Source organism: Aspergillus fumigatus, chromosome 1, assembly GCF_000002655.1.
Source record: "Aspergillus fumigatus Af293 chromosome 1, whole genome shotgun sequence".
NCBI classification, from domain to species: Eukaryota; Fungi; Ascomycota; class Eurotiomycetes; order Eurotiales; family Aspergillaceae; genus Aspergillus; species Aspergillus fumigatus.
In genome coordinates, this window is record NC_007194.1 from 3,468,834 (window position 1) to 3,491,913 (window position 23,080).

The following is a 23,080-nucleotide window of genomic DNA, read 5'->3' on the forward strand; positions in this document are numbered from 1 at the left end:
GAGGTTCCCAACAGTGGCAACCATTTCCGCACTAGATGAAGAATAATCACTCTGATGAATACGGTAATCGTATGGCCTCGAACGAAGTGACTGTTGTCTTTCAAAACACTCTGGGCGGAGACTCGGCCTGATCATCCACAGATCCATCTTTACTATCCGGCGGCATCAAAGGACCATGGTCATCACTGTTCGAGCTGACAGCAATTTGCATGGCACCCTGGCCCATTGCAGAACTTTGAGACTCTCCCTGGCGAAGAAAGTCTGAAAGAAGAGATCTGCCGGTTTCATAGTAGAACCAGCCAGCATGAGCCGGAAGTTCCTTTCCATCGACGTCCTGCTTCGGGGCCATAGGAATCCCATCCAGTCTATTTTCCCATTTCTTTCCTGTCTTGGCCGCGAAGAAGTCTGTGAATGCTGCCATGGCAGCGTCCTGGTCACTGCCGGGAGGCGCAAGAATCTCGTCCGTGGACTTCCCGGTACGACTGTACTTGGCCTGCGTCGCATAAGTGTGAGGAACATCGTTTGACTCGTGAACCTACAACGTATTAGCTTATGTTGCAATCATGATGAGGCAGGTACCGACCTTGATCTGGAATTTCTCGCGTGTATGGTTCCAAGGCAATTGACGATAAATTGTAGCACTGTATGTCTCCCCAGTGGCGAGGTCAACATAGACGTGATAGTTCGCTTGATATTTGGAGCCTGTCAGATCGCATAACCACACCTGTTAGAGAGACATACCTGCAGTTAACGCCTTTCCCTTGCGCGTTCGAGGCCTTGGGGTGGACGAATCGTTTCCAGGTCCTTGACTACAGTCACCATCTTGAAGCATCCGCGCTATATGATCATACCTACCCGACGACTTATCCTTGGCCTTCAACTGCCTTCTTCGGACCTTTGCGGCTCGCCTCTGCTTCTTTTTCTCGTTGTTCGGGTCTTTCGCCAAAAGATAGGCTCCCTCGGGTTTCGGCTTACGGGTTTTGGACTGCAAAGAGTCCTCAAGCCAGTCATATGTTACAATCTTGACTGTTTCCAGTCGCTTGGCTTTCTGAACTGCTCCAACGGCAACCTTAGTAACTGCGTAGTCTCGGTTGCAAACGGGAATAATGGGTGCCATACCTGCTTCGACGTTCTTTGCGAAGGTCTCCCTCGTGGTAATCAAGTGCGTAACGTCCTCGGTGACGTCCTTCGAAAAGGTCCCTCCATGGGCCAATATCCACTGTGGGATCTTATCTCCGTTGACAGGGAACCTGCCAATGGCACAAGCGTGGATATTCTTGAATGTCTTTCCCATGGTTCTAGAGAAGAGGTGATGACTTGAATTTGGTGAGGTGACAATACAATCAGGGGCCAAGATCAAGAGCAGAGAGAAAGCGGATGTGTAAATGGTAAGAAAGGAGGAAGCATAAAAGTATTGCTAGTTTTGTAACTCTATCACAGCTGATAGAATGTACGTGATGTGTTACTGCCCTCAGGAAGATATGAATTGGCAATTAGGTTACCCAAATGTATTCATTTCAGTGAAACCGCTAGGAGTACGTAGAAGAGCTGCAAAAACGAGAGAGATGTTTCTAAACCCAGAAATGATGAGATATATGGAACCCGAAAGTGAACCCGAGATAAGTTTTGAGTGAGACATGATCTTGGAGAATGTAAGCCTTCCAGTCATGAAAGAGTCATCAACTCATCATAGAATAGTGGCACTAGACTTATACCACAGAGCAAGGAAAACAGCTTTCTGCATTAAGCTTCATAGGCTTTCACAGCCTGCACAAAAGCGCGAATTTTGGCAGGATCTTGTGAACCATCAGATTCCACTCCAGAACTCACATCGACCCCGACCACTTTGTGTCCAGAGTCTCCAAGCTTCCTGATGGTATCAACAACGTTAGAAGTGTCCAAGCCACCCGCCAGAATCACTCGTAGCCCATCATCGCCATCAAGGACTTTCTGAACATGCGACTGATCGAGAAGCTCACCAGAGCCACCTGCACCAGAATCGAGCAAAGGCAAGCTGTGGTAAGCTCGGCGTGCGATACTAGACTCATCCAATGCAAATTTACGAATGACAGGCACAGGTATTAGGCTGGCCCATTCGATGGGTTCTGACCCATGCAGCTGGACGACGTCCAGGCCTAGTTTTTGCTGTTTGTCCAGAATGTAAGCCAGTGGCTGATTTTGAAACACTCCCACAAGCAGAGCCCGCGTTGGATGACGCAGGACGCGGGTAGAATGGTCAAAGAAGTCGGAGGAAAAAGTATTGGCGGGTGATGTGGAGTCAGGCTCGACAGTAGGGCGCTGGGTCGACTTCACCACCTGAGCAATGCGCAGAGCGACATCGTCGGATACACATCGTTTACGACCTTCCACGAGGATAATGCCAACCAGATCTGCACCAGCCTCGATAGCAGCGCGTGCACCCTCTTCCGACCGAGTTCCACAGATCTTGACCAACCGTGAGCTCGGCGCCGGCTTGGAGTTATTCTCGGAGTTTCCCCCTAAAAGTTCTGCAACGAAGGCAGATGTGTTTGGGGCCCGCATCAGCGCCTCGCCGACAAGGATAGCTTTGACACCATCATTTTTGTAAGCCTCCACATCCTTCGGTCCAGAGATACCGCTGAGAGCACAGACGATGGTGCTTTCAGGCACCAGATCCATCAACCGGCTCGTAGTGCCCAGGTCAACTTCAAAGCTTGTCAAATCCCTGTTGTTGACGCCCACCACCTCGGCGCCCAGTTCAACAGCAATTTTCATCTCTTCTGGGGTGTTGACCTCGACGAGAGGCTCCATTCCAAGACTGCGGGAGTAATTGTAAAGCCTCGTAAGAAGCTCAACACTCAGCATCTTCACGATGAGCAGGACGGTATCAGCACCAGCTAGACGTGCCTCCAAGATCTGGTATTCGTCAAAAATGAACTCTTTTCGAAGGACAGCGGGCCGATTGGGCAAGCCTTCCAGGCTCTGACGGACGGCTCTCAGATCGTCGATGCTGCCTTTGAACCACTCTGGCTCAGTGAGAACCGAGATGACACTAGCTCCAGCCTTGGCGTATTGTCGGGCCTGAGCCGGAGCACATGCTGTCTCCGCAATCATACCCTTGGACGGAGAAGCCCGTTTGATCTCTGCCATCAACGAGAGGGAATAGGGAGATTGTCTGAGGCGACAAGGAAATGAAATCTGAGGTGGCGCGAGGTTGAGGTCGTAGGCAGCCTGGAGATCTTCGGGACGTTGCGATGGAATCAGTTTCTGAACAGCAACGGCTGCTCTTCGATGATCATAGATCTTATTCAATATGGAAGTCTTCTTGTCTACCTTTGGTGCACTGCCGTTCACCGTGGCCGAGCCAGATGAGGATTTGCCATTGGCCTCCCAGGTCCCTGCTGTAAGCTTCAAGAAGTTCCTGAACATGGTGCGGCCATGCTCCGTAAGAATACTTTCCGGGTGGAACTGGACACCTTCCACTGCGTATTGCTTGTGTCTGATTCCCATGATCACGTCCTTGCCGCTGCCATCGTTCAATGGGACGGTTGATGTAACTTCCAGACAGTCGGGGATAGTCGCGTGCGTTCCAGCCAACGAATGATATCGAGTCACTTCAACCGCAGGAGGCAGGCCTTCATATACACCTTTACCATCATGCTTCAGTATCGATGTCTTGCCATGCAGAATTTCACCGAAAACGTCGACCTTTCCACCAAAAGACGTGATCATACATTGCTGTCCCATACAAACACCGAATACAGGTATTTTTCCACCGAAGTACTTAATGGCCGCATTACTGATACCAGCATCTGTTTCTGGATGGCCTGGGCCGGGGCTAATGACCAGCTGAGTCGGCTTCTTGGCAATCAGCTCTTCCAAGGTGATCTCGTCATTGCGAAAGACCGCGACTGTGGCTCCCTCTAAGACAAGATACTGGTATACGTTCCAAGTGAAAGAATCATAATTGTCTATGAGAATAACATTCGAGGCACTGGCCAGCTGTGCGGCTTTGGTGGGATGGCGGGGAGAATGGTCAACGAGATCGGAGGTCGCCATGATTGAGACTTGGAGCAGGAACGATTCGAGGTCGCTTTCACTATGAGAAGATGAACAGAGTCTGCGTCAGATTTGCGCTTGATCTGCCAAGATGGAAGGGAATCTCACCTGCTTCAGATCCATCAAGTGGTGCCTGTCACCAAGACTATAAATGACGGAGAATAATCACGCTGTTTGACTCACCGAACTCTCTCCGATGCAGGGGGGTCAAAATTCCCTAATCGGGCTTTTTGTCAAACTGTGCAAATAGTCCGCCTCACCGCCTGACGCTAACCTCGAACAGGTAAACATTGTTGACCTCCAGCTAAAAGACTCCTTCAATAAGATTCTTGAGCGCCCGCCTAGAGCTAAAGCTCTGAGCTGCATTGATTTTGACCTTCAGTTGGCTCGATTTTCGCGACTCCTTCCTATATCATATTGGTACCTATAATGTTATAAATTGTCTTGCCAAATGGCTCCCATCCCGGAGGCCTATTTCCCGTCCCTGGACAAGTGCTTCTCCGGGGACGTCCAGCTTCTGTATGTGTTTTGTCCGTACAAGTGAGAAGTGATCGGTGTTAATATACTTTCTCTTAGATCTTGGAGAAGAGCCTTCATCTATACCTGCGACCCTGACAGTGATGTCGACGATACAGGCAGCTTCCATACGTTCCTTTCCCATCCAGAGAACACTCGCCTGCTTTCAAATTGCTTGAATCCGTTCTCGTCGCCGTCGGCAAAGACAAAGGCCGATTTCGAGTCCAAGACAGCGGCAATCCATGCAGAGACGACTGCCCAAGCTTCTTACGATCTGAAAGAAATCAAAGCGGATACCCTGTGGTTGAGTCAAAAGGCTGGGATCGACGAGATAACCGCTCTTCGGATCACGATTCTGGAATGGCAGGATCGTCCTGCTGCGCGCTTGCTAGCTAGATTTACTGAGGAGGAATCGACTAGCCTACAGAGTGCCGCTGGGATCGACAATCTACGTGCGTCGCTTGCAGGGCCTGCGTTGAGTGAAGTTCTGCGACAGAAGGCTGGTGACGACTCCGATTTCTTGTCCGAGGAAAATAGACGACTTAGATTGCGCAACCTTTATCTGTCTGAGAGAAGCCATCTGTTGAAGACAGCACGCAAACTGCTCGCATTGTCCCTCCACAACAGCTCTCAGAATGATAATGCTCCTCCCGCTCCTCATGTCAGTGGTCGTATCCAATCCTTGCGCAAGCTAGGTGCAGCCGTCTTTCAAGAGAAATCTGAAGGCAGCGAATGGCGGTCCTTTGTGGAAGCCTGCATCAAGGCCATCAAAGATCGACTTTCCGCATTAGAAGGAGATGGGGGCTGGTTAGGTGTCGCTGAGAGCAGCGAAGCAGTAGAGAACATGTGGAGAACCGTCCTTATTGAAGAGGTCCTGCACGTCACACAAATGCTCTTCCTCCAACTTCAGGCATCGGCCGAGATTCCCACTGCTGAACTATTGGTATCTTGGCTCCGTGTCATGGGTGATTACAGTTTCCTGGAATCAGTCCAAGTAGTAAGTCATGTTTGAACTTCCACGATTATCGTGACTCCATGACTGACTGTTAAAGCCTTGCCAAAACCCCTTGGAGATACTCTTACCGCTACAGGCTTTCGTCGCTCTGACAACCCTTGCGTTCATGAAGCTACCACTGGCCATGCCCTCGATCATCAACAAATCAACACCAACGTCACCTTCCCAGTCGCCATATTTCCTTTCCAAGGGTGAAATCGGCCAATTGAACGAAATATTTGTAACCGCCGGGCTTGAATCTAAAACTGCAAATCCCGCAGCATTCTCGTGGGGTTTACTTCTGCATACATTGAGAGAGCTGGCACTTAGCGACAAAGAGATTCGGGAGCTGGAACAGTTTCATAGCGCGGTGGATTCCTTTCAATCAAATACCCCCCACTCAAATTCGGGCCAAGCTTCAGAGCTCTCATTGTACGAGGAGTTGCTCGAATGCGCACGGTCTCCCACTTGCACAGCTGAGGACTCGATCGCCCTTTTGACTTCGGATGCTATGAAGGATACGATGTTTGAAACGATAGTCGCTTTGGCCACCAATGTTGGTTCAACATCGGCCGTCGACGACATCCTTACAGAACGGTGGACACGAGTGGTACTTTTGGATCTCATTCGCGTCGTGAGGATTTACGTTGAGTATTCCCCCGAGATCGTTGGCTCTGTCTTAGCCATTCTCGAAGGGCCTCCCACGAAATTACTTTGTTCTTCACAGTCTCTCTCTGTCGCTACCGATCCGCGATGGATCTTCATGAACGATGATTTTCTAATGGACGAACTTTTCCACCTCGCACGCTCACGGTTTCCATACGAAACGGTGCCATTCTTGAAACTCTGCCGAGCGCTCATTAGCAAAGACATGGTGAACGAGGAAGGCATTCCACAAATCCTCAGCGAGATGGAGAATATGGACACTTTCACACAGATAGTGCCATTGGAATTTCAGGGATATGAAACAATTCGGGAAGATGAAAATGCCAACCTTGTCACCCTCACACAGCCCCTGGCGATCTTCGAGTCGTCGACGGCGAGGCAAATTATGGACCATGACCCAAGCAATGCTCTGGTTGTCACAAGCTCATCACATGTGCCTTCATCAACTTTAGGACAAGTGATATCCGAAGCAAAGCCAGCAGTGATTATGTGGTATCATGAATATTCCTGCTTGAGTTATCTCGGGAGTTACTTAGAAGAATGGAATGAAAACGGTGGGTTCTCATCCGGTGTGGAAGAAGACAACGTTGCGGAGATTATAGGTCTTATGGCGGACCTACTTGTTGCCGCATGGGTTCAGCCAACGCCAAATGAGGCAAGCTCTGGCGCCAAACGTATTCTGGAGGTTGCGAGCGATGGTTTGGCTCGCAAAAGCGATATTATATCGTTGGTCTTCGATATATTCGAGCGCATTCTGCACAATATTGGTCCGAGGGCTGGATTAGACAGCAAAGTAGAGTCCGTCATCGCCTGCTTACGTTTCATTCGTGCTCTTACAATGGTTTTACCTGGAAGGGTATGGCCTCTGCTTGCTCGGAGCAGTCTACTCGGGTCAGACGGCAAGGGCGGCGTCATGACCGCAATCGTTTCCGCGACTGAAGTGACATCGGGAGATTATCCATTCCTGCTTGAGTGTGTCAAATTATTCCAGGATGTCGTGGACGACGCAGCATCACGCGCGATGGTGAGGAAATGCCCGAATAACTTGTCTGGAAAAATGACGGCTGCCTCTGAATGGACCTCTGGCGTACCAACTCATATCATGAGAGGTATCTTATTGAATTTTGTGCGGACAATGGTAGAGGTGTTCAACAGCAACATCGACTGGCGTTTCAACGCCCCGGAACAAAGGCTCGAAATCAATACCACTCTTGCTAAGACCTTTGAAAGGATGATCTATTATACCTATGGGACGAACGATGCTACCAAACTGGATTCGAAGGTTACTGGCGTTTTCTCCTCATCCGCAACATATCTTCTGGATGTGCTCCGACCACAGTCCAGGGCAGATTTGCCTTTCAATCCAATCCTTCGGTTGATTGTTGACGGCCTTCAGACGCCGGCTACTTTACATCTTCGCTACCTCGTGTTGATGGAGAAGCAAGTGAGGTCGACATTGGAGTTAACAACCAGACTATTGGAGGCCGCCCGGTACCTGGAGCAACCAACTTCGCTACTAGAGGACCAACTATTCAAGGCCAGTCCCGTTCTCGTCAAACTATATTCGTTGCTCGATGCCTACCGCTTACCTGTCATATTACTTTTTGAGATCCTAATCTCCGGTGCAGCTCTCGACTCCGCGAATGAACCCCCATCTTTGGTCGGACACCTTGGGGCGGAATCATCCTGCCTCTTCCTCGACGTTCTGTCACAGTTCGACAAGCCGTTGAGTGATCAGAAATTACAGCTAGCGGTATGGCACTTCCTATCCACGATCGTCAGTAAGCGACAGCAGTGGCTCGCGGTGTATATCCTCACTGGATCGTCTGCCCGGCAGACAATGAAACAGACAGACACTGAGGGTGGGCCCACGATGAGGGGAACGCCCTTTCTCCAAATCGCCCTTGGAATGCTTTCGAACATTGAACAAATGGATCTTCGTGCAGCACTTTCCCTGTTGGAGTTTGTTTCGTGTGCTCAGGAAAATTGGCCCTGGGCCACACCAGAGCTGCGAAAAACCCCTCAGTTTTTTAGTAGCCTTGTCAACTATGTCTCGAAACTGAAAATTCCATCATTACCGGTTCAGGATCAGATCTTCGCTACGCGAATTGCCGCTGTCGTTGCTGACCTTTGTGCTGTCTACCTTCACTCGGCCAAGGATATGCAGGATCGAACTTTTTACAAGACCTTGATTCCGCTTGTGTTCTGGTACTCGAAAGACGCAGTCGATGTCTCTGCTTATAATACATCATTACACGCCAATTTGAAGAGGAATTTCGAGATGAGATATTCTGGCTGTAAGCTCGCCGATTTCAGAAGGACATCTCTGCAGCCTCGCTCTTTGGGCCGTGACTACTATTACGACATTCAATTAGGAGACAAGCTTCTTTCTTATGACTTCGCTTGGTCAGGGACTAAGAATCAAGGGTTTGCCGAGGAATTCGAACGAGCCAACATCAATCTGTCATTGGTCGAGGCACAGGTGGTACGTACAGTGGCGAACTTTCACCTTACTAATGAGACGATTCTGATCATTTTTGTATAGAGCCTCCTCCATAGCTGGAAGTTCTTCGCGACGGAGCATTGTACGGACTTTATGGCGGACCGTGAAGTTCAAAAATCGATGGCTTCGGTCGTACAGAGCTGTCTCGAAGCCAACATCAAGGGAGTTCCGCAAGAAGCAATATTCGAGAGGATACAGCAAACTAGGGTAGAATTTGCACAGGCCTTACTTCAGCGGCTAGTGGAGGCTGGAGCAAAGGGTGCCGAAGTCTTCGGCTTGCTGAGAGTCGTTTGGGATGCTTTGCGCACTCGCCGCGCAACGTATGAAGAAGCCTTGGTGAACGATGACGCAGAATACTATCGCTCAGTTCTGAATGTACTCTTCCTTGCGCTACAGTGCCACCTCGACAGCAACCCCCGGACGACGCCTGACACATCGAGCAGGATAGCTGAAATTCCGTCCGATCTGACGTTAGTGATTGAGATTGTGAAGACCGTCGTTGCGCACGGTTTCCGGTCGTTGACTACGTATCTGCATGACCAACCAGACAAGTGTGAGCCGAAGGATTTCGCTCTACTGACCGCTATCCTGCAGACTTCGCTTCAAATCAAGAATGCGGATCGCTTATACGAGCATATTGTGTACCACATTGAAGACAACAATACGGCTAGGCACGCCATGTCACTGTTCTCATGGGCGGATCAACTAGCGGTGTCCGGGGATCCTGTGTACGGAGAGCTCAGTATTCTGTTCCTTGTCAAGCTGTCAACACTGCCGATGCTAGCGGAACATTTGGCAGTCGAAGCGGTCTTGACGAGGCTTTCCACCTGCCGGTTGACTAATATCTTGCAACAACCCCGAGGCTTTGGACCTTTCGACGCCGTACCCAGATTGTACACAATCTGGACGGCGGGATTCCTTCCATTGTGCTTGAATCTCCTGTACCACGTCCTCCGCACCGCGCCCGAAGTGGCTGCATTCCTAAACCAATTCGAAGGGCAGCTTAAGCGGGCGGCCGAATCCTTTGTTGCGGACCGCTCAGGCTCTCCATCTAGACGCATCTGTTTGAGCATGGCATCCGAAGCATACTCGCTTGCGCTCATTTCTTTCATCTTGAACCGCTTCCGAGAAGCCGGTCCCAGTGCCGGGGTAGATGCACAGTCTATCCAAGACCTCAAGTGGGACAAGACACAGGTCAAGGAAGATATTGAGGAATTACTAGAGCGTCGGCAGAGTCTTCGCGCGCGAATTGTCGCTACGAGCGAAAAAGAAGTGGAGCTGGCACGACAGAAGCCGGTGAACTCTGCCTCGGGCGCAGAGAACCGTCTGGAGGAGAAAATTGTGACTGAGCTCCAGGCAGCCCTGGTCTGTCTTGGAGGAGAGGAGGCATAATGACGATGATGATGTATTGAGCGGCCCAGCTGTTTTTTTTTTGCCGAGTCTATGTTTCCTACCTTCGCACCTTCAGGGTATCAATTCTTCTGCTTCGATCTAGCATGCTCTATGGGATGGATCGGGTGGAGTGTAAATTATCCTGGATAGAATACATCTTTCTTGTCTTCTTCCCCCCCCCCCCCCCCTCTCTCTTTTCCCCCCCATAGCATATCCTCTAATTAATTGAGATGAAGATAAGTTTCGCAGATAGATGTGCCGTCTCCTCATGCATCAAGAGCAACTGAAACGCACCGTGCTGACTCTAGCCAATAGCTATCCCTTAATCCATGCTCATAATTCTAATTATCCATGGCATTGAAGCTAAGATCCGACTATACCGAGAGGTCCGAGATGAGCCTCGGAGCAAGGAATAAGCGATGCGGGGGAAATGCGGGGAGAGCTTTGTACACGCCAGTAACGTAGACTAGCATTATGAAGAATGTATGCTACGTATTGGGACACAACTGATAGGAGGGGGCATTTTGGGACTACTTTGAGCTTTAGCCGGGTATTTCGAAGGGGATAAGAACTTGGCCCAGTGAATGAATGGTCTTTTGCGTCTTTGTCTCTACGTATATATAGTTTTCTGCTTACTTGCTATTCTCAAAGACCATCCTTTTGAGTACGAGGTCAATAATCGACTCAGATTCCACAGAAAAGAAAAAAATATTCAAGATGCCCTTCCATTCACGCTATCACGTCGATATCCCAAACATCCACCTCGCCTCACTCCTTCTCAAGTCGCCCACGCACCCTCTCTCGTCAACACATCGATGCTTCTCCGAAGCCGCCCGCCCAAACACCCATTACTTCACCACCCATGACTTCCGATTGTGGAGCCAGCGCTTCGCGGCTGGCCTGCGCAAAGCTGGGCTGCAGCCCGGTGACCGCGTATTGCTCTTCTCCGGGAATGATCTGTTCTTCCCTGTTGTGTTCATGGGGATCATCATGGCTGGCGGAATTTTCACGGGTGCCAATCCGACGTTTGTGGCGAGAGAGCTAGCTTTCCAGTTGCAGGATAGCGGGGCTTCGTTCCTCCTTTGTGCGGACGTGAGTCTAGATGTGGGCATCGAGGCTGCTCAGATCGCCGGGTTGAGCCGGGATCGGGTGTTTGTGTTCAATAATGCGATCTTTGATGGGCAGGGAGAAGGGAGGAAAGGGTGCCGCTACTGGGGCCAGTTGGTAGCTTCCGTTGAGGAGGGGAGAGAGTTTGTCTGGGATGAGCTGTCGACGCCCGAGGAAGCTGATCGAACTCTTGCGCTGAACTACTCGAGCGGCACGACTGGCCGGCCAAAGGGGGTAGAGATTACGCACAAGAACTACGTTGCCAACATGTTGCAGTACAACTACATGTTTTACCTGAACCCTGACTGGAAGGAGAGGTCGGCCAGGGCGCGGTGGTTGTGCTTTTTGCCGATGTACCATGCTATGGCGCAGAACATTTTTATCGCGGCTGCGCTGAGCCGTGAAGTGCCTGTCTACATTATGCCTAAGTTTGACTTCATCAAGATGCTTGAATATGTGGAGAAGTTCCGCATCTCGGACCTCATCTTGGTGCCCCCTGTGGTGGTTGCATTGGCCAAGCACCCTGCGGTCAAGAGCGGAAAGTACGTTCTGAGCAGCGTAGAGACTATCGGAAGTGGAGCAGCACCCCTGGGACGAGAAGTGTGCGAGGAGGTTGAGGCCCTGTGGCCACCGGGTCGCATTAATGTCAAGCAGGGCTGGGGAATGACCGAGTATGGATTCCTCGATTTCGATTGCGAAGAGTACTGATAAGCTAATTATTATGTCTCTAACAGAACCACCTGTTCGATATTGGGCTGGAACCCAACTGAAAAGAGCTATAGTGCGTCGGTTGGAGAGTTAAACGCGAACTGTGAAGCGAAAATCATGGCCGACGACGGAGTAACAGAGTATGGACACAACCAACGCGGCGAGCTCTGGGTGCGAGCCCCCAATATCATGAAAGGCTACTGGAAGAACCCTCAAGCAACCGAGGAAACCAAGACGGCCGACGGATGGCTGAAAACAGGGGATATTGCATACGTGGACGACAACGGGAGGTTCCATGTCGTCGACCGCAAGAAGGTTAGCCCAAACTTCCCCACAGAACCCATGCTGAATGACTTTGGCTGAGAATGCCGATCTCGGATAGGAATTGATCAAGGTGAAGGGCAACCAGGTGGCACCGGCAGAGCTGGAGGCCCTGTTACTGGAACATCCTGCGGTTGCCGATGTTGCCGTCATTGGTGTGCAAGTGTAAGTAGATCGACCACAAAATGAGACCCAAGGCTAACGCTAGTTACCTGAATAGGAATGACGACGAGCGTCCTCGAGCGTATATTGTGCTAAAGCCAGGGCACAACGCCGCCGCGAACGACATTGTCGCCTTCATGGATGGCAAAGTGTCTGCGATCAAGAGAATAACTGGTGGGGTAGTCTTTGTCGACGCCATTCCTAAGAACCCCTCTGGAAAAATTTTGCGTAAAGTGCTTCGAGAAAGAGCCAAAGAAGAGACCCAAAAGAATGGGGTAACTGCTAAGCTATAGACCGGTGATTGGGGGCTTTTTTTTCCCCATTTCGACATGATTTAGCTTAGTTTGCCCCTCAGTTCATGCATGTTTATACAGATCGACTGTCATTCCCTAATTTCTGGTTGGTACAGGATATTTGAGATGTGTGCAGAGTTTGATGGATCAAGCATCCTATAGATAGCCTGCTCTCCGGGCTGACCAGGTCCTTGGGTCATTAGATCAGATACACGAGACAGAAGAGTCGATTGATCATTTTTTGTATCCTAAAAAGGTAGTTCTCCACGGCCAAACAGAGGCAACTTCGCCATGGACGACTCGAAAGCGACGACATTGATACAGTTGTCCGTCGGAGTCACCGAAAGGCGGCCACTATCGCCCCTTTACGGCGCCGCTTGCTCTTGTAGCGGGTAAATCTCGATAAGGGCGAGTCATCAAAGATCGCCTGCGTGAAAATTTTGTTAGCACATGCTTTGATTTGGATCCATTTTTGTGGATTGATTCATTGGTGTATACAGTCGTCCACACTGGATCAAATGTGGCCAATTATCAACAGACGTCGGAAGCGACGTATATGGACCTCATTGTCCTGCACTAAGAAGTATCCATGAAACGTCAAATGACGATAGACAACAGGACTCCATTCTTTGGAAATGGAAGGGCGAGAAGGTAGAATGATGTTGGAGGAGAAAGATGAAAGGAGGAGAAGGCGACTGGAGTTGTGGTTTCCCCTCCCAAACATCCCCTGTCTCCTTGTTTTCTTCCTTGCAACAACACTGTGAAGTTAAACTCAGCCAACGGAATGGCTGATTGGGACAGCCTCATCGGTTATCTTAAACTACTATGTCGTTGATCCAGAACTATGGGTCTCCAATGTCAACCTATGGTGGTCAGATTGCTCATTGGCCACAAACTTAGTGAGTTCTTAGTCCGATTTAGGTGATCGTCGCTAGAACCGCCTCCCTCTGTTTCAGGCGCCACTTTCGCTCTCTGAGCCCACCCCTTCTGGTGGCGCATCTACATCAGCTGAACTTTCCAGGCTTCCAAAGTCCAGGCATTCTTGCCCCAGGGCGCTGCCCTATGAGAACGTGGGGAGACTTTTGTCTGTCCTGCTGTGTCCTCATCCATTACACCAGTTCCGTGGCTGATCACAATGCAGCTGGACCGGGATGGCCCCCTCTCTTAGTCGTCGGGCTAGATTGCCAGAGAGAAAGAGACGCACGATATTTATGGTCATTTGGGTTGATATGTGGAGTCTGTTCATTTCCAAGACCCAGGCTAGTAGACAATGACATCCTTCTCTCTGAATCAAACTGAGGTGGCCGGAATGTAACTTCCTGTCCTTTGTGTTCAATCAGCCTCATCCTATAAAGCCGAGAGCCGTCCCAAGAGACCTGGGTATTCGCTTCATTCTGATGATGTGCTTCTTGTAGCTTAATCTTACGTCTACTACACACCACTCAAAACTTCCTGGCAAACATCCATCCTCTTGCGCTTCCTTTCTCATCTTGTCCTCCAAAGTTCCCAAAACATACCCGTGAGGGGTCGCGTGAGGGTTGATCTATCCTTGGGGTGTGTTACACAGCTTCTGGTAGATTCCTTGTTACAAGGCTTGTTGACAACGGTATTAGGATACTTATCCCGATCCAGGTTAAGAGGTGGCTGAGGACAGCCGCTTCATGGAAGGGGACAACGCACATCTGGCAATGAGCCCTGGAGATCCCTGCTGGGCCATACCCAAAGTCTTGCAAGCACACTCAATCGGGATCATATATCCCGCTCTTTTAATGACCTGCATCGTAGGCCTGGCGCGGCTTATCAGACGTCGACGGCAAGGGCAGTGCGGACTGCCTATGAGCAAGATGGATACACATTTTACGAGGCAGGAGAAGTATGATCGCGAGCAGCAGACGAAGGAACTGCAACAGAGTACGCTCAGTTCAGATGCTCCGTCGCATAGAAGCTTCCCTTTGCCTTCGGCTTGTGATATACTGCAACCCCTGTCACAACTTGCACCGTTGCCGTCAAGTGGCTATCTTGCCTCTATTTTGGGATGTCAACCGAGTAGAGGCAAATTGGCATCTGAAGAGGATGGTCAGTTGCAACAACCTTCTGCACTTGCTGAGTCCGAGTTCAGGGTCGTATCTGAGAGGAACGTCTCCGATCGCGATGAACATTGCCCAGCGACGTCGGATCGAAATGCTGGCATGGTCGACTCATTCGCTTCGGCCTGTCCTAGAAAAGAAAGTGAGGATCAACACCGGAACGATGTTTCAGTACCTGCTGCATGGTCTGTTGAGACTCACAGACAGGAAGTCTATGAGTTGCCAGGCTCCAAAGAACTTCATCCACCGCAGAGACGAAATCAAACAGTCCACTTTCCTCAGGTTGTGGATGCAGAAGGCACCCGTTCCTGGAGGCGGGTGATGGTGGAATACAGTTGAGGTGGAAGGGTCCCTCTCTTGAGTTAGTTGGAACCTCTTCTGGGCACATTTCGGACTCTGGTTCTTCTTTTCATCTTGTCAGTTCATCTATGGTAGACCATCTTGGGTGGCGGTGTGTTTTGGAGATAAAGCTGTTTATGACTGATGATATCGCATAATTTAAACGACAATGTTTCGACGTTCTCAATCTTCCCAATCATATTCCATTTGTAAAAAGTATTGATTGTCAGCGGAAATTTATTGTCCTCATGCCAGAGATGTCTATGGGAGTATGCTAGGGGTAGGGCAGATAAAGTGTAGAAGCTCTCCGCCGCTTACTCATCCATGGCCTGCGATCTACAGCCAAGTGACAGCATCTCTGTCTCCAACTTTAGAGCATCAGCCTCCTCACTTTCCCCAACCACGTTCTCAATAGGTCAGGGAGCGCAAAAATGACTCTCACAACCTTCCCCCAGATCTCATCAACAGCACCCACATCCCCCGATCTTAAAATCCTTAACCTCTCTCGCCTCCTCACCCGCCTGGAATACAACCTGCTCTCCCAATCCGCAGACCTCAAATCTCTCCGACGAAACGAATACCAGCGCATGCGCATAGCAGCCGTACGCTCTCCTCTTCCGTTCATTTTTATATTCGATCCAACAATAACTCTATTCACTATCCAGCTGAACTGACCCCCATCACAGAACGTCGAGTACGCCCGCACCCTCCTTTCACAGCTCGAACGCACTCTCCCTACTCTCAAACCCCTCGACCGCCGCCACGATCTCCAAACAGACCTCACGCGAAAGCGACAAACACTCAAGCTCCTCCAGGATGTATTGGACAGGAGTGCTGCTGAAGCGGAAATGCGCCAATCTGCCGACCCCGACCTAGACTCTGACGAAGAGGACGAGATAATCCTCGATGGTGAGGAGGAAGAAGCGGTAACAGTCACGCCCGAGGCGGGGAGCACATCATCCGCATCAGAAGGGAACAGGGATGCTGTCTCCGAGGAAGCGAGGGAGCAGATGCACGCCGAAGCGGAAGGCGAGGCTGAATTCGAGATGGATATCTCCCAGACTACATCGCAGAATACTGCGTTAACAACGGCAACACCACAACCATCAGCGACAGCAACAGCAGCAGCAGCAACACCGACACTGCGGCACCGACATCAGAGTGGCCCTACTGCTGTAACAGACTCCACAGCAATTGCCACTGGCTCCGCGACCTCAACTTCCAAGCTCCAAGAAACAGAGCAGACGCTCGATGCCCACCGTGCCGAGCAAGAAGACCTCACCACCTCCCTGCTTTCCCTTGCGACGCAGCTCAAGGCTTCTTCGCAGGCATTCCATTCCAGTCTGGAGGCGGAGAAGTCGGTGTTGGCGCGCGCGGTCGAAGGTCTCGACCGGACGACCACCAATATGGGCGCCGCTGAGAAGAGGATGGGGATGTTGCGGCGCATGACTGAGGGGAAAGGCTGGTTGGGGCGGATGATGCTATATGCTTGGATTTTCGGTCTGTGGATTGTGGCAGTGTTGATTGTGTTTCTCGGACCGAAGTTGCGACTTTGAGCGTTTGTACTTTGTTTTTGAAGCCCTCCCGCGTCCATGATGAGCGTTTATAATTCCAGCGTTTTGTATATATGAGTATCCTGGCCCTAGAGGCCTGTACATACCTATTCTTTACGTTGACGAACGAGTAGCTATGGTAATTCCATTGCGAAACAAATGAATAATTCACAATTCCTTTAACTCTGACTATGACCAACTACCGACCCGACATGACACGTGAGAAGAGACATGATAAACTGCATATCCTGCCATTCCCTGTGCCCACTGCCATATCGTCCTTCATTGTTCCCAATTGGGCACGAAACCAAGGATAGGGTGCGTGGTATCAGGTTTGCAACAGAATCTGTGACGAGGGCATCAAGATGATGAGAGGATATCCAGGATTCGAAAGGCAGAGACATGGAAATTCGAGGCAAGATGGAAACGTAAAGAGGGATGAGATAAGGATTAGAAGACAAACGACAAGATCGAATAAAGAAAATGCGGGCATCCCATGGAGAAGAAAAATGAAATAAAAGGAAATGGACATAAACCACAGAGTCTCTCGCCTGCAGGGCTGTAAAGAAACAACAGATAACCCGCTGCACATGGCGAATGGAAAAAGAAATGATGAACAAACTCCTGCTCTGTGTCTTTGGGGATATCAATAATCTTAATAATAACAGAGAGCTGGTGAGATATCATTTCCACACAAAAGGAAATAAGGTATTAGTAGATGGACAGATTGAATGTCTCAAGCACCAGGGTCTCGAGTAGGGCGAAAATCGAGATCACGTAGGGCAAGAACATCCAGAAAAAAGAGGCAGAACATCGACATCTGATTACAAGCCACAGCTATGATGTGGTCTTAATGTGTTGAAAGAAAATCCTCACTCCGTCAAGTATAATGGCTCATTAGATCAGACCACAGAGTCTGAGGTTCTCTTGGATAATGATATCTGGAAGACGTTAGTGGTCGGTAATCAAAGAGTATACAAGGGTCCTCGGAAGACGCACCATTTACAGCCGCCATGACGAAACGGATTTGTGTAGTATCGGTGGCGCATGTGAAGTGAGTGTAGATCTGCTTTTGCTCGGCCTGGTTGAGTGATACGAAGCGGTTCAGGATGTAATCACAGGCCGCGGCGTAGTCGGCACCGCCCTCATAATCGGGGAAATAGTTCTTCATGGGGCTGACGGGCAGCTTCTCCTTGAATCGATCGATCTTGTTCAGGAACAAGATAATAGAGGTCTTGACGAACCACCGTGAGTTGCAAATCGAGTCGAACAGGGTGAGCGCTTCCTGCATGCGGTTGACGGTCTCGTCTTCGAACAGCAGCTGATCGTACTCCGAGATAGCGACCAGGAAAAGAATTGTTGTCACGTTCTCAAAGCAGTGAATCCACTTCTTACGCTCCGACCGCTGACCTCCGACATCAAACATGCGGTACGTCAAGTCACCAATGATGAAGGTTGTCTCTGTGATACCAGTGGTCTTGACTCGAGAGCGCAGAACATCCTGGTCGGTGGGAAGGTAGTCGGGCTGAGCGATACGGTCGATCGCGTCAAAGTAGCTGTCAACCCGATTAGCCAAAACTTTCTAAAGCACCGCTGACGGACCGAGTAGACCCACTATTTGGCGGAATCATTCAATTGGTACTCACGGGAACGCTTGAAGCACTCCTGGACACCAGTATCACGCCAAAGAGCACCAATGGCGTTTCCAACTTCCGGGGGCAGGCTGTCGCCCTCAATCTGAGCCGGCTGCATGAAGATGGTCTGAACATGGTACTCGTTGCGAGCGTCTTCCAGGGGAAGCTCCAGCGACTCCATGGCCTCCAAGATGACGCGCATCGACTGAACAGTGTTGCTGTAGATGATTTCCTTGAAAGATTCCCGCTCATCGCGCGAGTACCCACCCTCATGGATGAGCTTCATCTGCTTTAGGATCGTCGACTTGCCGGACTCACCAGCCCCTGTTCAAGGACGTTAGTGGAAATAGGTCCTGTCGAGGTTGAGGAGCGGCTCGATGGAGACATACCGAGCAGAAGCATCTTAATCTCATTTCGCTGCATCATCTTGTCCCTTTTGAGCTGGTTCTCAATCTCCTCGTTACGGGCCTTGCCCTCCTTATCCTCGGTACTCATTCCACAACCCATCTTGGCGACAGTTGACGATTCAATTGATTGGAGTCTCTTAACGAAAGTCTAGTGTAAGGCAAGTATACTCGGAAGGGGTCTCGCGGTATTGATTATTCTGGAAGCCTATCAATAACAGACGTCAGCAAAGAAGACAAGTACCGACACGAAACCATCCGATGAGACAGTTAACGACATCGAACGTGATACACCATGGGAGAGAATAATTGCAAATGGAAAAATGCCCATAGAAAACGGACAGGCAACAGACAATTACAAATCAGAGTGATCGTGCTGACGCAAGGAGAGGTAGGTTCATGCGGCGGCAAGGCCCTCTCGAGGCAGACCAGACAGATGGGCGGCTGTGCTGGAGGGTAAAAAAGGAACAGAATCACCCACCTGGTTTTGAAATCCTTTTCGACAGGAGGCTGATAGTTCGTACTTCTCAGAAAGAAGAAGACGAATGGTTGCTCGGAATTGATCAATAATAATATTACCGAGAAGCTGAGCAACAGTACAGAAAATGGGAGGGGAGTTTAAAGGGGTGTAAAAATTATAGGTAAGGTGAACGAGTTAGGACCGGGCGGGAAAGGAGGCGAAAGGAAAGAAGTAGTTGAAACTGTCCGCAACGCCGGGAGAATAATGGGCTAAGCACCGGGTACGGAACCACAAATCTCGATCCGATCGAATGGAGAATAGAAAATAAAGTATGTAGAAAGAAGACAGCAGTCACAAGAAAAGAAAGCTGGAGAAAAGGCGGGATGAAGATATTGATCTATCTACCAACCCTGGTCGGAGGAGTCGATCGATGAGGATGGAATGATTTAGGGAGACAGAAGAGGAGGAGAAAAAGTGGGAGGTGGAAGAAAAAGCTCAAGGCTTTACAGAGTAGGTAGATTTGGGGGTGGGAAATACAGGTAAAGGGACCGAAGAGGCTAACGTAAGGGGAAAACCCGAGAGACAGAGACCAGAACCAGAAGATATCGACGGAGTATGGAGTAACGTACTACTACTTAGGTACTAGATGCTAAGTACACAATCAACGATCTAGTAATCTACCTAAACTACCTACCTACCTGGTAGCTAGGTAGGCAGGTACTGTACGAGTACACAGTAAGAGGAGCAAAACTAAGTTCGGAGAACGAGACGAAATGAAGCAGATTGCAGAGGATACCTCTCTATTTTTTCACTTTTGGGAAAGAACAATAAGGGGGAAGTGGAGCCAAGTGACCAGAATTGTGGGAAGTTTCCTTTGGATGCTATTGGTGATTGGTTGGAAGGGTAAGGGGGGACATGCTGGAGAAAGAAATCTGCGAACCAATGATCAGACCCGTCGGACTCAATTACCCTCCTTTTTGATAAGTGGACCACCGTACGTTAGTTGACCCATTCAATCCGACAGGGCGGCAATCACACCTACAGCTGGCTGCAAGACAGAGATCTGCAGACGTACAGATTTGACTACGAATGAATTGGGTATGTTGAAAAGGCGCTGCTATTCAGAAGCAGATCGAACCCGTTGTGGATTCATAATCAGATTGAAGACTGAAGAAGCTGTCACCTTTGTTATGTCATTTTGTCAGTTGATGCACCCGAGATGTGGGTAACATTCTTGTTTGACTAGAGTTTTGAGTTGAGAGCACACCATGGCCATATTCATATGCCATTGCAGCTGCTGAAGCTGCTCCGTAGTGAAGTAGATATTTTCTGATGACCTTTCCACCCGTGCTCTAGACGATTTTTCATATGCCGGCTTATGAGGGTCCTGAGGCGATAATGTAATTAAATGCCATCATCTTACGTAGATCATGCCTGTCCCTAACTAAGGACCTCACACCACACAATTCAGCTCTGGATTGAATGGTATCCCATGGGGAATATGACGCCTGAGCTAGAACTTGACTTGACTTTGCCGTTTCCACATACAATCCAGAGTGATCAATAACAAATAGGCAACCTTTATCCAGACTATATATAGAGAGGTAGATAGTCACTACAAAATATATCTAGTCAGCTGAGTGACAAAAGTCGGTACTTGAGACTGTGCAGTTTCAGGGTGTCGCCACACAGTGGAGATTGCCTGTGATCGGAGCCACAGACTTAAACATCGGTCCAGGAACAAGAAAGACCTCTGCACGCAGCGCGACTAGTAATAGTGGTTGCTGCGACAGTGGCTCTTCTCTTCATCCTTCTAGAAGGATTCTGTCTCAAACATCTTCATACTGATAACTTACTTTTGTTTAAGGCAACAGAGAAGATGATGATCTCTAATATAATACCTTGGCTACCAGACACCCAACTGATCCGCCCATACTTGCTTATTCTTCGTTTCTCCACAGAATCCTGTCGATCAATAATTTTTCCGCAGATGTAAATCACCATTCGGCATTTTGAAGGAGTCCCTTCTCTAGCGAGACAGGTGGCTTTCCCTCGTCTCTTGTAGTATCAGCAGTAGAGTAGATCGCAGTAGTAGGCATCAGATAAGTTGTCACAGTCATCCTTGAAAGCACTTTATCATAGGTACCTAGATTGTCCTGTACATTGCCAAGCACCCTTGTACCAACTTTGCGGCCGGACAATGGAAAATACATGGCTAAGCAGACTCTTCTTGGCTGTAAACGCACCCTGTGGATTTCGTGTTGCTCACCCACAGTACTAGTCTCGGTTCCCACTGACTATTCTTGCTCTTGCCGCGCGCTTTGCTTTTGTGATGCCAAGCTCGACTGTGATAACTATGACTAGGATAACTAACTAGTCGACGAGACTATTGAAAGCTGTACACTCCGTACCCCATGCATGACCCCAGTCTTTATCACACCGCATGGCATTACAATAATAAACTCTAGAGTGAAGTCAAGAGGATCATGATTCACGACTCACGATTCACGAGAGAGGTCATATTCGGCGGCGTTTTTGAATATGGAATATGGATATCGATGCCCTGGTTCAGTTTGGTTTACTGAACCGTGGACGGATTGAAGAAGAAGATCTTGGTTGCTCCACATCTTCAACAACGAATCGAGTCCTCTTTTGCCGCTCATTCGCTGGACGCAAGAAACGCCGATTCAGCCCTCCATTCTGATCTCTCTTCAAATTGTATCTGGCTGTGATATTGTCTTTTTGATTTCTCATTTGAACACTTTCTCAAAATCACGGCTATAACATATACTTTCCTCTGTGTATAATACCACATCCTCTCTCATAATGTCCCACGAAATGTCCTATATGGGCCATCGGGGTAAGTCGCTCTCACTGCAACCCACGAAGTTTCGACCGCTGCTTTGCGAAAACAAGCCAGACCGAAACCCGCGAATACACCATAAATGCTAACAAATAATGCGCAAATCTAGCCTTCAATCACGACCAGAACGCTGACGTAGAAGCCGAATACGACCGCCTCCGCGACCTAGCCCGTCAAGAAGCCGCAAAGCGTAACTCATGTTTCCAACGGGTGCGCCTCGCCCTCTTTCCGCATGAAACTTACAATCCCAGCACAGCAATTGACGCACATATCATGCATCGCAGAGCCAAGAAGCGTACTCAAACGGCGACGGCGCGAGAGCCAAAGAACTCTCCGAACAGGGCAAAGCGCACGGCCGCAAAATGGACGAGTACAACAAACAAGCGTCCGAGTTCATCTTCCGCGAGAATAACGCCGACGGGCGCGTGCCGGCCGATACGATCGATCTACATGGGCAGTTCGCCGAGGAGGCGGAGGAGATTCTCGAACAGAGGATCAAATATGCCAAGGCGCATGGGCAGACTCATCTCCATGTGTTAGTTTCTTCATTCGGCTTGCGGGTTGTTGGGTTGATGGGTAGAAGGATAGTTTGCTGATGGTATGACTTGCAGGATTGTGGGAAAGGGAAACCACTCCGCCAACCACGTCCAGAAGATCAAGCCGCGAGTCGAACAGGTCTGTCGCGAGCTGGGGCTGCAGTATGCCACCGAGGAGAACGCGGGCCGGATCTATGTGAATCTGACCGGGGGCCCGGCGGAGATGCCGCCCTCCACTGGGCACGGACATGGACATGGACATGGACAAGGCCATGGGCAGAGCTACAGTCATGGCCAGCCGGCGCATCAACAGTACCCCGGTCAACAACCGCATCACCAACAGCAGGGTGAGCAGCAGCAGGACGAGATCGAGCAGGTGGTCAATGCGATCCTTCCCCGGGTGCTCCGCAAGCTCGAGAAGGCTTGTTGTACAATTATGTGAGGTTGTTCTTTGGTTATATTTATGGGTATGGCATATACATGGTGTGGCTTCGAGGCTATAAG

The 23,080-nt window shown here is 49.7% G+C and overlaps 8 protein-coding genes across 8 annotated transcripts; 5 read left to right on the forward strand and 3 right to left on the reverse strand.

The window, feature by feature from the left end:
• Positions 1-100: 100 nt before the first annotated feature.
• On the reverse strand, positions 101-1,294 carry AFUA_1G13080 (BRCT domain protein; the record flags this gene model as incomplete). Its single annotated transcript, XM_747585.1, has 3 exons — positions 101-535; positions 584-702; positions 742-1,294. 3 exons carry the CDS (start codon positions 1,292-1,294, stop codon positions 101-103), a joined length of 1,107 nt encoding a protein of 368 aa, XP_752678.1.
• Positions 1,295-1,486: 192 nt separating this feature from the next.
• On the reverse strand, positions 1,487-4,234 carry AFUA_1G13090 (bifunctional anthranilate synthase/indole-3-glycerol-phosphate synthase). Its single transcript, XM_747586.2, has 2 exons — positions 4,147-4,234; positions 1,487-4,078 (listed from the first exon to the last, which is right to left on the reverse strand). Exon 2 carries the CDS (start codon positions 4,036-4,038, stop codon positions 1,744-1,746), a length of 2,295 nt encoding a protein of 764 aa, XP_752679.1. The 5' UTR covers positions 4,039-4,078; positions 4,147-4,234; the 3' UTR covers positions 1,487-1,743.
• Positions 4,235-4,238: 4 nt separating this feature from the next.
• On the forward strand, positions 4,239-10,301 carry AFUA_1G13100 (nucleoporin). The gene is made up of 4 exons (XM_747587.2): positions 4,239-4,557; positions 4,615-5,551; positions 5,607-8,699; positions 8,760-10,301. Exons 1-4 carry the CDS (start codon positions 4,490-4,492, stop codon positions 10,107-10,109), a joined length of 5,448 nt encoding a protein of 1,815 aa, XP_752680.1. The 5' UTR covers positions 4,239-4,489; the 3' UTR covers positions 10,110-10,301.
• Positions 10,302-10,584: 283 nt separating this feature from the next.
• On the forward strand, positions 10,585-13,323 carry AFUA_1G13110 (acyl--CoA ligase). The gene is made up of 4 exons (XM_077803941.1): positions 10,585-11,887; positions 11,951-12,239; positions 12,307-12,410; positions 12,466-13,323. The coding sequence occupies exons 1-4, from the start codon at positions 10,827-10,829 to the stop codon at positions 12,698-12,700; spliced, it is 1,689 nt and encodes a 562-aa protein (XP_077660110.1). The 5' UTR covers positions 10,585-10,826; the 3' UTR covers positions 12,701-13,323.
• Positions 13,324-14,469: 1,146 nt separating this feature from the next.
• Positions 14,470-15,109, forward strand: AFUA_1G13120 (uncharacterized protein; the record flags this gene model as incomplete). The annotated part of the gene is made up of 2 exons (XM_747589.1): positions 14,470-14,611; positions 14,820-15,109. 2 exons carry the CDS (start codon positions 14,470-14,472, stop codon positions 15,107-15,109), a joined length of 432 nt encoding a protein of 143 aa, XP_752682.1.
• Positions 15,110-15,557: 448 nt separating this feature from the next.
• Positions 15,558-16,818, forward strand: AFUA_1G13130 (uncharacterized protein; the record flags this gene model as incomplete). The annotated part of the gene is made up of 2 exons (XM_747590.2): positions 15,558-15,728; positions 15,813-16,818. The coding sequence occupies 2 exons, from the start codon at positions 15,558-15,560 to the stop codon at positions 16,680-16,682; spliced, it is 1,041 nt and encodes a 346-aa protein (XP_752683.1). The 3' UTR covers positions 16,683-16,818.
• Positions 16,819-17,576: 758 nt separating this feature from the next.
• Positions 17,577-20,050, reverse strand: gpaA (guanine nucleotide-binding protein subunit alpha gpaA; the record flags this gene model as incomplete). The annotated part of the gene is made up of 5 exons (XM_747591.2): positions 19,199-20,050; positions 18,703-18,925; positions 18,295-18,637; positions 17,679-18,235; positions 17,577-17,620 (listed from the first exon to the last, which is right to left on the reverse strand). The coding sequence occupies exons 2-5, from the start codon at positions 18,818-18,820 to the stop codon at positions 17,577-17,579; spliced, it is 1,062 nt and encodes a 353-aa protein (XP_752684.1). The 5' UTR covers positions 18,821-18,925; positions 19,199-20,050.
• A 2,352-nt stretch (positions 20,051-22,402) lies between these two features.
• AFUA_1G13150 (Smr domain-containing protein) lies at positions 22,403-23,018 on the forward strand (the record flags this gene model as incomplete). The annotated part of the gene is made up of 2 exons (XM_747592.1): positions 22,403-22,575; positions 22,652-23,018. 2 exons carry the CDS (start codon positions 22,403-22,405, stop codon positions 23,016-23,018), a joined length of 540 nt encoding a protein of 179 aa, XP_752685.1.
• Positions 23,019-23,080: the final 62 nt, after the last annotated feature.